Below are 16,789 nucleotides of genomic sequence, written 5' to 3'. Positions count from 1 at the left end.
GACGGCCCGCCACGTTCTCGCTCGGTGGCGTAATCACGCGTGCAATAATAATATTATAATATTGTTGCGATCTTACACCGCGATACGACCATTATACAAGCACGGGGCGCTTGTTGTGACTATAACCAATAACTATCGCCCGGCGCTGTTATATTTACGGTCGAAACCGGTTGTGCTTCAGAGGGGATCTCTCCGTCGCAGATTCGCGGTAGCACGCGCGAAAGGCCTCGCGTACTCGGTTTTTAAATTTCCACCTCTACAACTGACGGCGGCGACGAGTGACGACTGAATAATATTATTCTACCTACCTACCTATAAGCGCGGAATAGTGGAATAGCGACGATTCACGATTGACGAAATATTTCACGCGTAGTCACTAGTGACTACGCGTCGTACACTGTACACACGTCGTACCTGTTGTTGTGTAGAGATATATAATAGTGCCGCACACGGTCCGGGATCGTGTGGAATCGTGTCGTCCCGACGGTAAAAACTAACATAATATCACCAGTATTGTGTAAATACCTGCGAGTTACAATGGTAATTTGACTTCGCTAGCTATTTAACTTGATTATTATGGTCGCTAATCGATAAATAATAGTCTCCCGAATACCGATATCTACCAAACCGCGTCGTCGTGTTGTGTTTCGATCGCAGTTGTCTGACTGACGCGCGTCCGATCCTTCCAGTTTTCAGTCTCTTCGACGACATACGCCGCATTTACGACGTTTATCGACTTTACGGCTGTGATATTATTATTACGATTTACGACGTCTGTGTGGTGTAAAACGGACAGATGACATTTCTGTTTCGGCCACCGCGCATCTCATTGTCCCCAGAACCGGGCAGATCTAGTCGGAGGATCATCTTCTCACCGAAAGCTCCGCAGTCGTCTTAGGGATGAGTGCGCCACAGTCGTTCCATCGACGGCGATGCCCACAAAGAGTTCGTTGAAGCACTACGAATGCCGCATTGCGCGCCACATCCTGCTTAAGTAAGTTTTCCCGACGATTGTCTGTGATTTTGTGTTGATATCAGCTATTACTTAATATGTCAATTAGCAATATTACTAAATTATTTCTTGTTGTAGCGGGTTTCTGGAGGTCCTCGTGCAGACTCGCGCGTGAGAGACGACCGCAAGTCGCAACCACAATCGTTATATTTTTGTCGAGATTTTTCGTCTTATAAAATATGAATTAAGTTTACGCGGACTACATTTTTGGGGGTTGGGGGAAATAATATATTTTTATTTTTTACATGTTAACTCATTTTAAGATAGGTACCGTGTATATAGTAGTCCTTGAAATTGTATAGAATTGTTAAATTGGTGAAAATATATCAAATAAGAATCAAATAAGAACTATTATATAGGTAGATACTAGATACCTATCTATCCTTATTGTAATGACCAAAAGGGTCCCTATTACAATATAAATAATTTAATAACAAATCAGTAATTACATAAAAGGCACGCAGAAAAAAAATACTGAAACAAGCATACCTAATGCTTTAAAAAAAAATTATAAATAAATATTGTATCCAATGAATTAAAACTTAATACAGGAGAGAAAAACAGTAACTTTGCTCCCTCTATAAAATGTCAGGGGGCAACTTCCTTCCTCCCTTCCCAGGATTATTTTTATGTGTATAGTTTTCTTTTTAGATAATTCATTCCAGGGTGGTGCAAGTTGATCATTGATTTGTAAATATAGGTATTTTTTTGGTATTTTAACAATAGGTAGATAATATAAAATTATTTACAAAAATGTACTATAGGTAAATATATATTATAACTCTTATTGTAATATATATTTAAATTGCATATACCTATTTCTATACTATGCCCTCTATCTATATTCTGTATGTGCACTGGACGTCTGGACATCATGTTTTTTTTCTATTTATGTTGCAGGATTCAAAAAATCCACAGGTTTTCTAAAAAAATCCTACCCAGATGAGTTTGAATGGGTAATAATGGGTTTTAAATTTTAATAGGTTTTAATAATTTGTAAATAAATGCAGTTCCTGACACTTTTTTACAAGGGTGGTTCCTTACAAACCTAACCTATACAAATATATAGCAAGATGCTGTTTAAAAGTAAAATAAAATGAACCTACCTATTTTATCAAAGTTCAAATTGTTATTTTTTCATTTTGTTAAATTTATTTTTTATTTGTTAGGTACTAAAAAGTAATAAAAATGCAGTTTAAAGTTTGTATGGTTTTTTTTACTGAATTGTATAACTAGGCCCACTGGGTTTTAATGAGTTGGATCTAGTACTTCGAACCCTGGTATGTTGATAACAAGATTGTAAAAACACAGAATTTCCTGATACAAAATTATGTTAAATTTGATTATCCTTAAAATTACTTTTTAAGTCCAGGTCTCTGAATAAACTATTAATAATGAAATTGATTTTTTTTTTAAATCCTAATATTAAAGTAACCTTTTGATGTTTGTAACTGTAATAAGGATGTATAGTTTATGTAAATAGGTATATAATATACTATAGAATGGGCTTGTGAAATACGAGGCTCATTTTTTTTATGGCCTGCAAATAGCAATATTAATGAACAATTAATTTTAAAAAAAATTGTAAAAATTTCCTTATGTGTCACAACTATGTTAGCGAGAGGTAAACATGTTTCATGTTACTTTTCTGTATTATCTTCTGATAAACTGTAATTAAAGAAGTATTCTATTTATATAGTATTGTAAATAATGAATAAAATAAAACATACAACAGGTATTTTTTCAATTTTTTCAATACATTTTTATGTGCTGCATAGTAATCTGTTCAATACATTTGGCCCAGTTAGTACTTTGAGTGTAGCATATCTACTATAGAATAACCATTTAAAATTAATAAGAAAAATCTATGAGAATAACATAACCTCGAATATAACCTTTTGCTCCAATTTGCGGCTATATGCTGCATTGTATATGTTACGGTGAAAGACGAAAATTGGTAAATGTCGTCATTAGCCAAAATGATTCAATTATGTAGGTAAATGTTGTAAAAACACATATTTTAAACTCAAATATACATCTTTCACCGGTCATTGACTTCGTTTACCACAAGTTTTGGTAAATTATGATTAATCTCAAATAATACACTGATTGTTTTAATATAGATACTATTTAGTATTTAATGATGATTGGTGCCTCCGTTGTCACTTTACAATATTTTGTTTTCAACATAGCCATCATCTTATTTCTACCACCATGCTCTACTGCTAAATGTGCCGAATGAATTACTTCAAACTACTCGTTTACTGTGACATAATTTAAAACATCAGTAATTTTCAACTATAGGTTAAATTAATTTAACTTTTCCACCAATTGTCACAGCATCATATTTATACATAAGTCTGTTATTCGTTACCGTTTTTTTTTTGTGTTCAAATTTTTAATTCTTTTACTTTTTGAATCTTATTGTTGTATTCTTCATTACTAAAATAAAATATATTGTTACCTCTCTTTTTAATGTTGATAATTTTTTCGGAGGCCGCATTAAATTTATACTCCATACTTTAATATTACATTTAAATAAAACTACAACGCTAACTCGTATACAATATACAAGTACTCGCTAGAATATATGCGTAAATACTAAACTAATAAACTAATAGACCATATTTTCATATTATTACTTTGCTTATCGGCGTTATAGCTAGTCGAATTTTCGCTTGTTTATCTACTTCCGTAGTGATATTTTTAACTAACGAAGCTTTTTCGCGTACCTATAACCTATACACTTATTACTGATCGTTCACACCGACTGCACAAATGGGATGATACTGTATTGGCTCCTAGTAGTTACTTCTTACCATTGGTTATGTGGTCGTATTGCGTCCCATTACGATAACGAATTGTAATATCTAGTTAATCACATATAATGCCAGTTATATAAAATTATAAATGTATTGAACAATTTAAACAAGGAAAAATTCCCAGAGCAGAGTGCGTAAAAAAGTTTCACTCAAATGCAACCCACAATTTTTTAAAAGTCAACACAATTATTCTCATAAATGTATTGAACATTATTCTCCAATTAAACCGGGGAGTGACAATATTTAACATGTTTACATCATTTCCCGTAACATATATATATTAAAAGCGATACAACTTTATGGTCTTTGTCCCTAATTTTCAATTACTTTTATATTTAAAATATATTATTTAACAGTGTGTTGGTAAGAAAATAATAATATACAACTTCTGTTATCTGGAGCGTTATAATTTATAAAAAAACAACCTTTGATTTATGTACAATTTATATATAATTGAAACCGAATGGTGTACTTACTTATTATAACATACTGAATCATATATCGTACTTATTCATTATAAATAATCAATAATCCTGATAAAAAAAAATATATCAATATGAATAAGAATTTTTTTTATAAACTTCAATGGTTTTTTTTACTTTAGATGATTTAAATTCATATTAATATGTTAGTTACAAATTCACAATATTCACCTAGAATTTTATTTATAATTTTAAAGCAATGTTTATTTTTTTTCAGAATGAACTGGTTAATGCACATAATTATACTCCAAGTACTTCTTGGTCAAGTATTATCAAATTTGACATGCACAAATATAAAAAATATTGATAAATGCTCATGTAAGCATGATCTTTATGGTGAAGATATAGAAGTGGAATGTGGGTTATCAACTTTGGAATTAAATTTGATGGAATCCATAATTAAAATTGAATGTAATTCAGATCAAACAAAATGGGAACAGAATTTTGGTCAAATTGATATTAATAAATTACATTACGCAAAATGCCTATTATCCGATTCAGGAATTAATCAAACCATCTCAACACTTGGCATTAATAAGATTCAAAGTTTGAAACTAGTTTCCATGAGACTCAATGGTAGTCTAGAAAATACTTACTTGTCAAATTTGGAGAGCGTGGAGACGTTAGATATTACTCTTACCAAATTAATATTAACCAATGAATCGTTTGAAGGAACACCTCGTTTAACAAAATTATATCTTAGAGAAAACTACATAGAAGATATACCTGCGGGTGTGTTCAAACCACTCACTCTTTTACAAATATTAGATTTAGGCGATAATAAGATAACCAAAATAAATAGTGATCTATTTTATGGTATTCCATTGAAACGTTTGAATTTGGACACAAATTATTTAACATCTTTGGACCTAAATTCTCAGAGTCTAAATAATTTGGATGTAGCCAATAATAGAATTACTTCTTTAACTGTTGGACGTCTTAACCAACTTCTTAATATATCGTTAAACAAAAATATTTTAGTAACAATGCCTGACCAAACATTTAAAAACACTTCTTTAGTGTCAATCAGATTCAGCTATGGTAACTTTACCACTATACCTCAAAGATTTTTAACAAATTTAGACAGATTACTTAATGTTTATCTCACGTCTTTAAACATAGAAAAGGTACCCGAAAATATGATTTGGGATTCACAAAATATTACAAATTTATCTTTAGCTTCAAATCGTTTGAAAGAACTACCAGTGATGTTTTTTCGGGATGCTAGGAAATTAAAATTGTTAGATTTATCTAAAAATCAAATTGAAAATATCAATCATGAGTTACTAGGACCATTAATAAATCTAGAAACCTTAGATTTATCCAATAATTTAATAATCAAAATTAATAACTACAGTTTAAAGCACTTAAGAAACTTGAAGTACCTCAATTTGGAAAGAAATAAGATAACAAATATTAATCGGGAAGCATTAAATGTCCCGAAATTAAAAACATTAAAATTGGCTTATAATAAAATAAGTAACTTGACCCCAAATAACGTATTCTCATTATATTATTTGGATCAAGTTGAAACTATTGATTTATCAAACAATTTTATAAATTGTATTGATCCTGGTTGGGTAAATTTGATTAAGTTAATTAATATTAATCTATCAAGTAATAACTTCACTGTACTCAGAATACAAGATATACAGTACATAAATGAAATTGTAAAAACTAATCTTAACAATAATCCATTAGAAGTAATTGATTTGTCAAATTTAGAAATATTTGCTAAAGCACAATCGCCACCATATAATTTCTGGAATAATAGACAAATAAATCTGTCTAGTGATAAATTCATTTGTGATTGTCGTAATTATGAGTATGCAAGATTTTTACATAACCAAATGCCAAAAATAGTATACAAGTACTTACAAATTGAACAAAAATTGATTTGCAATGATGGTCTGGGCACAGAATTTTCAAACCTGAATATCGAAAGTTTAACATGTGACTGGAAAATTTTTGAGGATGTAGACAAGACTGACTGTTTTGAATGTGAGTGTACTTACCGCCCTCATGACAAATCTGCCCTGATGAATTGTTCAAATAGAAATTTAATAGTGGCACCGGAAGTAATAATTTCAAGTAGAAATGTTAATTATACGGAACTGAACTTAAGAAATAATTCTATCACCAAGTTACCAAACTATGAAAATTTAAACATCAAGAAGTTAAATATTGGTTATAATAATTTAAATACCATTAACATAACGCAGTTACCTAAATATCTTACGGTGAGTTGATGAAACTAGTTTTATATTAAACAATTAATTTACATTTATACTATTTTAGATTATGAGTGAAAAGGATTTAATTTCAACCAGTACATAGTTTTTACAGTTACTATTTTTCTTGTAATGGAGTTCTTAAAAATTTTCCTGAACCTTACTATTGATAGAAACTTTAATCTATATTTATATTTTATAGTTGGTAATACTTACCTATACTAATGTAGGTATCTGAAAATGTTTACAACACACAACATTTTTAATAAATCTAAAGCATTAACAGGGCTTGAGACTTCTAGTATTTGCATTTTTGTTTGAGGTACATGAACAGATAGCAAAATAATCTATGAATCTGTTTTATGCTAAAATTCAGAAGTATTTGCTGTACACATGTATATTCACTTTGCCGATCAATGCTGTGTCGTGTGCCCGTTTACAACTTGTCATTGTTTATAAATAAAAATATTTCGGTTATATGCCTTTTTTTAAACATACAACATACCTGTTCACAATAATCCATTTCACTCTATTATTTTTAAAATTAGAATGGATTAACTTTGTATACAATAAAAAAGTAAGATTATTATCTAGGACATTTTGGAGGCTTTTATTGATATTTGAATTTTGAAGCATGTTATAATCATCAATACCATGTATTATTTTAAAAAGCTCGTAACTTTCTTTCTAATTTATAAAAGCCTCCAAGATGCCCGAGATAATAATCTCACCATGACTCGCCTATACATTTTATAACAGTTCGATTCACCAAAATTTTAAAAATAACAGTAAATTGGATTATTTTGAATGTAAAATTTTCTGTGTTGTATATTTCAAAGATGGAGTCAACACATGCGGGTATTGCATCCTCTTAAAGCGGCCCATAAACGATCAATATTATTGATATCAATAAATATTAAAACGGTTTTAATATTTTCAATATAACCAATAATATATATTGCACGTGCATGCGCTTAATGAAAGTACTTAATGCAAGTGGATATTGTTTTAATTGTAAGTTACTCGAAGGTATTTTTCATACAGATTTATGGTTGTAAACATTTGCAATACCTAATTGTTTTCATTTTTCTAAACTTTGTAGAGCATATTTTGCATTTCTTCAAAGGTATATTAAAACGTATGTTTCATAATTTTCTAGTGCCATAAGTATCTAGCCCCGGTCTTTAATATTATTTTTATGAGTTACACGGAGCTTTAAAAAAATTCTATACACACTATAGAGTAAGTCTAGGTTCACTCAGAAGTCAGAATTGTTAGTAATACGCCACAACTTATATTATAACCCAAGCTTTTCCTTATGAAATAAAGGTTACCAGAGTAACCTGCATGTGTTGTCTCCACTTCTTACAAATGCATAACATAGCATATTGTATGTTCTGAATAATTAATTTAGCTCATGTTTAATAGGAGAGCCAAATGACCTATTATGTAATTTAGAACTAAGAATATTATTCACTGAAACTCATGGGTATTTTTATTTATATTTTAATTTTGCATTTTGATAATTTTTAAACTAAATTTAAAAATAAAATAACCTTTGAGGTTCTCTAGATTATATTCTTACTTCTACATTTGATAATAGGTCAATTCACTCTAGTATTAAAGATTAAACATAACAGAGTTAAACAAATTATTCGGAATGTGCAATTATTTATGTTATGCATTTGTAGGACAGTGAGACAATGCATGGGGATGTACCGATCTCTTAAAATAGCTTTTTAAGTCTATGGTCTTATTATTTTTTAGATTTTTATGAATACATTTTAAATCCAAGTTTTATTTTAGGAATTACACTTGGAGCATAATAATCTTACAATGATTAGTGAGACGAATTTGACCAATATATTACCCAACTTAAACAACTTAACAATGAACAGTAATTCATGGATATGTGATTGTAATGCCAAAAATACTATCAATTTTATTCACAAATATTCATCTAAGGTGAAACATTTACTGGTGCTCTTTTAAAAGTTTAAAAATGATGAGATATTATTATATAGTTAGTATATTATTCTTGTTTTTTTTTTTTTCAAATAGATTTTTGATTTAGCCAATATCACATGCGATCAATCATCAACTCTGTTACAAACCCTGACTGAGAAAGAAGTATGTCAAGAAGAATTAAATACTGACATGATCACTGTATCTATGTTTTTAGCCGTGTTGAGTTCAGTATTTAGTTTAGGTTTGTTATGGATGTTGTATAGTAACAACAAGACTAAAATCAAAATATGGCTGTACTCTTATAACATAACATGGCCAATATCTGAAGAATCTCTCGACCTGGATAAAAAATATGACGCATTTATTAGTTACTCTCACATGGACATAGAACTAGTTGAAAAGCATTTAGTACCAGGCTTGGAAGGAGGCAGCTCACCATTTAAACTTTGTCTTCACTATAGAGACTGGGTAGTCGGCGAATGGATACCTAATCAAATTGCTCGTTCAGTTGATGAATCTCGAAGAACTATTATTGTATTATCACAAAATTATTTAAAGAGTGTTTGGGGCCGTACAGAGTTCAGGACAGCTTATTCCAGTGCTCTGAACGAACGCCGCAGTCGTTTAATCGTCATACTTTATAATGACATATCAGAGAAAGATTTAGATTCAGAGTTAGAAGCATACCTGTCCATGAATACTTATATTAAATGGGGAGATAGATGGTTTTGGGAGAAATTGAGATATGCACTTCCGCATAGACCAGCGACAAAAAAAAATACTAGAGCTAAGATAATAGTACCAGATAAATTAAATTCTGTTCGGTTAACATAACTTTTATTTTATAATCAATAACCTGTTTTAATTATTTAATAAAATGTAATATTTACATTTTTTTTCAGTATGTACATTTTGTGACAGTTATTTTATTATAAGTTATTTTTTTTATTGTTATAAAATTGAATATTTATGTTATTACTTGTAATTAAGCACAAACCGATATAAACTGTATTGTAATAAAAAAAAGTGTATAAATACACTATACTTTGTTAACTTTAATTCTGTTGTATCAAATATGTTTAAAATATTCATATTTATTGTTATATATAATTTAATACTTAATAAATATCAATATGTGCTGTGCTTATGTATAACCTTCAATTTTTTATTTAACTTGAAATACTTGGGATAATTTTTTTACTCAAATCCAAAGTTTATTAGTAATAAAAAAAAAATACTAATGTCAATTGAATAGAATGGAGAGAGGTGAGTATCTAATATCTATAAAAAGTTTGAAAGATGTACTGTGTCTTATAATAAATTGAATTATCGTAATATAAGTACTGTTATATTTGTATTTAAAGATTTAAAACTAAAATGTACCTGAAGAATAAATAACTAATTAAAATATAGATTAATGTTACACAAAATTACAAAAATAAACAATCATTCATAAAAAGTTATTAAATAGAGAAATAGTTGTTAGACATTTAATTTAAAAAAAAATGTTTTATATATTTCACTAATATAAAATTAAAATCAAATAATAAAATAACAAAAAATCATATATTTGAAATTTTATAATAACAAAGCTTTTGTATAGTCTTTTTGTATTTATAATCTCACTTATTCTTTAAATAAACTGATATAAACATTTAAATCTTAAAACATATAACATTTTATAAACTTAAATAAACACGAACAAAATTGTCCTAAGTTATTAATTATTAGTTGTATACTTGTAACAAAATCTAAAAGAATAAAATGTAAAAAATATCAAGTAAATATAGTTATTTTAATTTAAAAATTATAATTTGCTCTATTAAGATAAAAGAAACAATAAATTAAACAAATAATATTTAAAAATATATGTATATTAAAACAATGTTAACAATGAATTCTGTTTTATCACTGTTGTTTATTGAATTTATTAATTCTATTTTTATTACTTAATGGACATCTACTAATAGTGTGTGCTTTAGTCCCGGTTGCTTTACAATGTGGACACGTGTACCTTGATAAAAATGGACACTTTACATTCCCTAATTCATCTTTAACAAAATGTGTTCTATATACTGATTCTTCTTCACCATTGTTTTTACAAAATGCACAATGTTGGTTATTTGGCAGAAATGGAGCATCAGGCAGCTTAATTGATATTTTTTTAGATGGTGGAATTCTATTAGATTTAATAGATTCTTTTCTAGATTCTTCAATAATATTATAATCAGGTTTTTCAGATTGCTTTGGTTTGGTAGGTTTGGAATATTTGATGATCTCTGCATATGATACAGTCTTTTCATCAATAGGAGTTTCAGACCTAGAACTATCTGAGTCAATGCTGCCACTTTTAGTATCATCATTCTCGATGACATGTATTTTATTATTATTCTCTTCAGGTGACTTTTTAAAATCGTTATTATTTTTAGATATTACTTTAATAGGTGTAATAGGCTCTTCAAAATCTAATGGTGAACTAGATGCTGATAATGATTCAACAGAACTAGGTGTTGGTACTAGAATGGTGACTAGTTTATTGGGTAATTGAACTTTAAGAGTATGACTATTTGCTAAATCCCTCTGATTGTTATTGTAATTGTAATTGACACTATGAACAAAAGTATTTTGTGTATGTACTGGTCGTAATACTGGACGATTAGTCCATGGAACTGTAGATTCATTGAAAGATGGCTCTGAATATAGTTCACCAAAATCAAACCAACGGGATTCTGTTAATTTAGATATAAATTATTAGTGTATTTATTACATTAGGTATAACATATATTAATTTAAATTGTGTTTGTAATTTCTTAGTACATAGTGAATTTACTAATTTTAACATACAATAAATAATAACTAATTTGATTGATAGCTCTAAAATGTACATAGTATAAAAAAGTATTAACATATTATTATTTCATGATGTATTAATGATAAACTTAAAAAGCAGCTGATGATTATTCTAATATTTTCAGTATTAGGTAAAAAGACAAGTACCCAGATACTTTATTAACTTGAGGTTATAGTAACTTATGCGTTTATAATAAGTACAGCTTATTCTCATAAAATTTCAATTACTTACAACCCCTTGGTTAGACCATAGCTAGCAATATTTACATTAATCGTCTGGGGAGAAATTTGAATATTGTATAGGTAGATCAGTGCTGGGTGGCCAGTGGGGGTGATTTGGCAAATTTGTAAGCAAACTTATTTAGGCTTAATTATTTTAAGAATATGTTATACTTTAACCCACCCAATGTAAATCAATTTTTAAAATAATTGAGTTTTTGAAATCAGATGAAGACTTTTGAAAAACCCTGTATCTAAAATAGATCCGTTTTCCCAAAGTAAATAACGACAGTCCGGAATGTAGGAAACAAAAAACACCTAATTACACATTATAACACTTATAGAAATTTTAATTGTTAGGCGCAACAATAGGTTACAATACTCACTGTAATAGTTCACGTGCATTTCGGCGATGTTCATTACGTCGTCGTAAAACGACGAGCTCATACACATGTTTGGAAAACGTTTCGAGTAGTAAAACGCCATTTTGCGCGAGTTACCGGACCGTTCGGTGTTCTCTCTGGAAACTCTGTTGAGGAACCGGAACGGGAACTTCTGTAAGAGCACGGCTGCCCTGTCGAACATCTTTTGCTGGTACGATGACCCATCGTCGAACATTATTCCGTCGTGAAGGATCATCGTGCACCCAGCTGCTGTGCACAATAAATTAATATACTTTTATTATAGGAACGGTGCGTATGATAATTATTATATTATTGTATTTTAATAATATTGTGATCAAACACTCGCATCGTTATGTTATCGTCGTAAATTACTTCAGCGGCGCCCCGCGAAAAAATATTATAAAATACAACCAAACTATAGCCGACATCGATAAACACATAAAAATATTCATGAATATTATATATAATATATTTATTACGAATGAAATAATTGAACGGGGTTTTTTATAATATGACAATCGCGTCTGCCGCTCAATGTCAACAATTCTGGTACACATGACGCTTCGAATTAATTGTCGGGTTGTCCACAAGACACAATAATAATAATATTATGTATGTTTACTTTAGGTAATCATGCTATTTTCGTGACAGGGAAAAATGTGGGAAATCCCCGCATCTGTTATCACCATAGTTATCACATAATACCGAACATCAATACATCATTCGGTCTTGTACGGGATTGGGGTACTAAAATGGTTGAAATATACATGAGCCATGGATACGTCTTGTTCCGCGGGTGGCGAGTACCGAGTAGTACACACGGACTAAGATATACCAAGATATAATATATCTTGGATATATCTATGATATATCTTGGTATATCTTAGTCCGCGGTAGTATAGAAGTCTGTAGTATATAATACAGATCATAATATATTAGTTATATACACGGACCGCGGACTAAGATTAACTAATTAAATATATTAATTTTAATTAAGATTAATATTAATCTTAGTCCGTGGTTATATATGTATAACAGTATTGTATTAATATAATATAATATATAATTAATATAATTAGTATTGTATAATATTGTTCTGTGATTATAATATAGAAGTCCATGACAAAATAGATTTTTCATGTACAAGTCTGTGTACACAGCGTCTCCGTTACAGCTTATGCTTATCATTTTCAATCGCGGACTAACTACCTATTTATCTTAATCCGTGGATATTATGTTAATTATAGAAAAATTAGTAAAATTGCATATTTTCATATTAATTGAATAGATAATAAGAATGTATGTTTAATTGTTAATTGAAATAAATGAAATATACACACAATGTGCACGATGTCGTGTATGAATTCGTAAATCTACAAGCCATACAATTTATTATGTGTCATGGTCAGTGGCGCAAATAGGGGGGCCTGGGGAGCTTATCCCCCTCAAAATATAATAGTATACCATCCTTAAAAGTATACACCTAAAAATTATAATTTAAAAAAAATGTGTTGGGACTTGAACCCCCTAGACATTTTTCCTATTTGCGCCACTGGTCATGGTCACTAATTAAGATCTTAAAAGTAAAAATGTTCCAGTAGTTTTTAATAGCGCCATGAAAAACAAAAGAAAAATTAAGGAATAACGGGAATTTTACGCAAAATTGATTTTCCACAAAAATCGATATAGGACATTGGTTTTTGACGTAACTCTAAAACAAATTACTGTAGATACATGAAATTTTGACTGAATGTTTATATCAACATTTTCTATACACCATAAGTCAAAATATTTTGACTTATTTTAAGCTAAATATTTTTAGTTTTTATTATATAAATATAAATATTATTATTAATATTATTTAATGATTAAAAAAGCTCGAAAATTTAATAGAAGGTTCCTAACATATTGTTTCAATGCAGATTAAAAATATTAAGAATCCATAGTTATATTTTTTTTTTATAAGCATTTAAAGTTCAAATATTGATAAAATACGTCAAATTCACGAAAAAGTGCAAATTATTTTGGGTTTAATTCATCAAAAATTTTCTATTTAAATCTAAGATTTTAAAATATAATACAAGATTCCTTATAAGTTTGTCTACCTTTATCAAAAAAAAAAAAATGTTTACAAGCAAATCAAATTAAATTTTTATAAGCGTTTGAAATTCATATTTTTACAAGATTGGATATTCACTCGATTTCTCATGTAGCGATTTTGTTATTTTGTTGTAATTCATAAACGAATATTTTTAGTTACAAGAAAACTTCACTGTATGTTTATATTTCCATTTTATATACATCATCATATTTTGACAAAAATATTTTTGTGCTGTTTACGAGAATTGTCATTTTTTTTAATTTTTTTGATTTTTTTTCTACAATTGTCAATAAAATATTATTTGTTAGGTAAAAAAGCGTGAAAGTGTAATGCAAGGCTCCTGATATATTGTTCCAATAGCAGTTGAAAAATTTTAAAAATACATAGGCACAATTTTTTTATATAAGCATTTAAAGTTCGAATTTTGTCAAAATTTATCAAATTTAAAATTTAATAATTATTTTGTAGTTAAAAATTTATAAAATGTTCAACGTTTATAGCTAAGGATTGAAAATGTAAAACAATGTTCCACGTAAATAGATTATAATATATAAATTACTTTATTCACAATAATATCATCAAATATACATATACTTAGTATTATCATATGCTTGACAGATGAGTGACCGTCTTCGCTTAGAATCGTGTTTCTACTACAATGACATTATATATTTCACATTTAACACCATCCATTACAGTGACCCACTTGGCCACTTGTAACCTACTGTACAGCAGAGCGGCACCTACTAGCTCACTTTTTTTTAGTTTTATTTGTCTGTCACTGTTATATGTATGCGTGTAAATATATACGAAGCTTACCTATATTTTAAATATTTTATTCTATTAAAGTTTAAAAGTTATCTCCTTGTGTTGTTAAAAATAAAATTTGAACAAATATAATTCTTAAACATTTTCAATCCTATATTACAAATAATATGAAAGCACGTGTTTTAAATTAAAAATATTTACTTCAAATTAAATATAATAAATCTATATTTCTAAAATCATAAATATGTTTTCACATCTTCCGAGGGTCGCCTACTCACCCGTGACTCTTTCTCTTTCTCTTATTTTTATACTTACATATTTTTGGTCAACTTGAGACTTTCTCAAAATATTTATATTAGCATATACTAGACATGATTTAATATTTTGACTCTTTGGAAAATATTGTTCAAATAATTGTTGTTCGGTCAAAAAGTTTGAAAATGTTATGTACTAAAGTTCCTCACAAATTTTTAATACTGGAATTTACAAACAAAGATGAGCAGAAATTTTAAGAGCGTTTGAAGTTAATATGTTGACGAAATTCCGATATTCACGAGTTAAGTAACGATTTCTTATCAATTCTAGTTTTAGTTGCTGAGCAGTGAGCGGAGCGATGAATGTATTGATTTTAGTATTTTATATTGATGTATGTATATTTTGTGTCTGTGTACACAATAAGTACCGTCAAATAGTGTTACTCGGGGCACTTTAAAATTACGATTGTTGATAACTTAAAAACTATTTAAGTTATGGAATTTCATGTAATTACAAAAAATCTGGGTCTTACTTTTTTTCATGAAAATATTATTGATTTGAGTTTTTTCTTGAACTCCTACATATTTATTTTTTATTTTTTTTGCTTGCCCCAAGTTGTGACATAAAAGTTTAACTTGGGGCAAAAAAATTGATTTTTCAAAAAATTCCTTGCATTATTTTATTATATATATTAAATATACTTACTTATAATTTTTGATCTTCACTTTCACTTAAAGTTTGTTCTGAAGAAAATTTTTCTAAAAAAATATTTTAAATAGTGTGATAACGCTATCACTTGATTCCATGGCCTTATGGCGCGAAAAATAATAACATATGATATTGGTCTAAGTTGTACCACTGCCCCAAATATGACCATTTGACGGTAGACGAAAATGTTGGTAAATTTTCTGACGGGAAAGTTAATCTAGTTGATGTATTCGAGAGGTCAACATTGAAAATTCCCAGTGATCAGTATAGTTTTCAAAATCGTATCTATAATCATAAGCAAAAATTGGGGGACTTGGGGATGCTAAGCCCCCCCAAACGTAGCTGTAGCCCCCCCCCCCCCCAAAAAAAAAAAAACCTATGACATACAATTTTAATATGCTATATTGCAATGGTCTGCTCGCATATTCAGCCCCCCCCCAAGTCAAAAGTTTAAATTGCATCTATGTCTATAATGTTATCTATAATCTATTATGTACTAAAATAATACAAGACCGTGGGATAGGCCGATAGGGTAATCGAATAATTATCATATTATAGTGGGTAATTCTTTTTTAAATGTAAAATATTAATACATATAGTCTATACTACCTGCTCATTATTTCAAAACTATTTATAAAGTTTTTTACACTTTTTTTTAGTTATTCAATATCTATATTTTTCCGTTACTATTTTTTTTATATATTCGTGAAATAGACCACGATTTAATCTTTTATCTATGATAGTTGATACAGAACCACGATTATAGATGTACAGAACTATATACAGAAGTCCTAACCTGTCACAGTATCACCACTTACCACATTAGATACCTAATACATAATAATAATATTTTAAATTATATCTACCTTATCCTCATGGGCGCAAGTTCAATAAAAAAAACTGAGGTACTTAGCTCTGCATTTTTTGGACATTTATAATAATGATGCAGTGATAGCTTTTTGGAGCAAT

General features: G+C 28.9%; 2 protein-coding genes across 2 annotated transcripts; one reads left to right on the top strand and one right to left on the bottom strand.

The window, feature by feature from the left end:
* On the top strand, nucleotides 1-9,574 carry LOC100161089 (protein toll). The gene is made up of 4 exons (XM_008183880.3): nucleotides 1-994; nucleotides 4,534-6,556; nucleotides 8,354-8,512; nucleotides 8,609-9,574. The coding sequence occupies exons 1-4, from the start codon at nucleotides 933-935 to the stop codon at nucleotides 9,347-9,349; spliced, it is 2,985 nt and encodes a 994-aa protein (XP_008182102.1). The 5' UTR covers nucleotides 1-932; the 3' UTR covers nucleotides 9,350-9,574.
* A 708-nt stretch (nucleotides 9,575-10,282) lies between these two features.
* LOC100573243 lies at nucleotides 10,283-12,817 on the bottom strand. The gene is made up of 2 exons (XM_029491376.1): nucleotides 11,971-12,817; nucleotides 10,283-11,244 (listed from the first exon to the last, which is right to left on the bottom strand). The coding sequence occupies exons 1-2, from the start codon at nucleotides 12,221-12,223 to the stop codon at nucleotides 10,424-10,426; spliced, it is 1,074 nt and encodes a 357-aa protein (XP_029347236.1). The 5' UTR covers nucleotides 12,224-12,817; the 3' UTR covers nucleotides 10,283-10,423.
* Nucleotides 12,818-16,789: the final 3,972 nt, after the last annotated feature.

The sequence above is a fragment of the Acyrthosiphon pisum genome, chromosome A3, assembly GCF_005508785.2.
Source record: "Acyrthosiphon pisum isolate AL4f chromosome A3, pea_aphid_22Mar2018_4r6ur, whole genome shotgun sequence".
Taxonomy (NCBI): domain Eukaryota; kingdom Metazoa; phylum Arthropoda; class Insecta; order Hemiptera; family Aphididae; genus Acyrthosiphon; species Acyrthosiphon pisum.
This window is presented reverse-complemented; position numbering and strand designations above follow the sequence as displayed.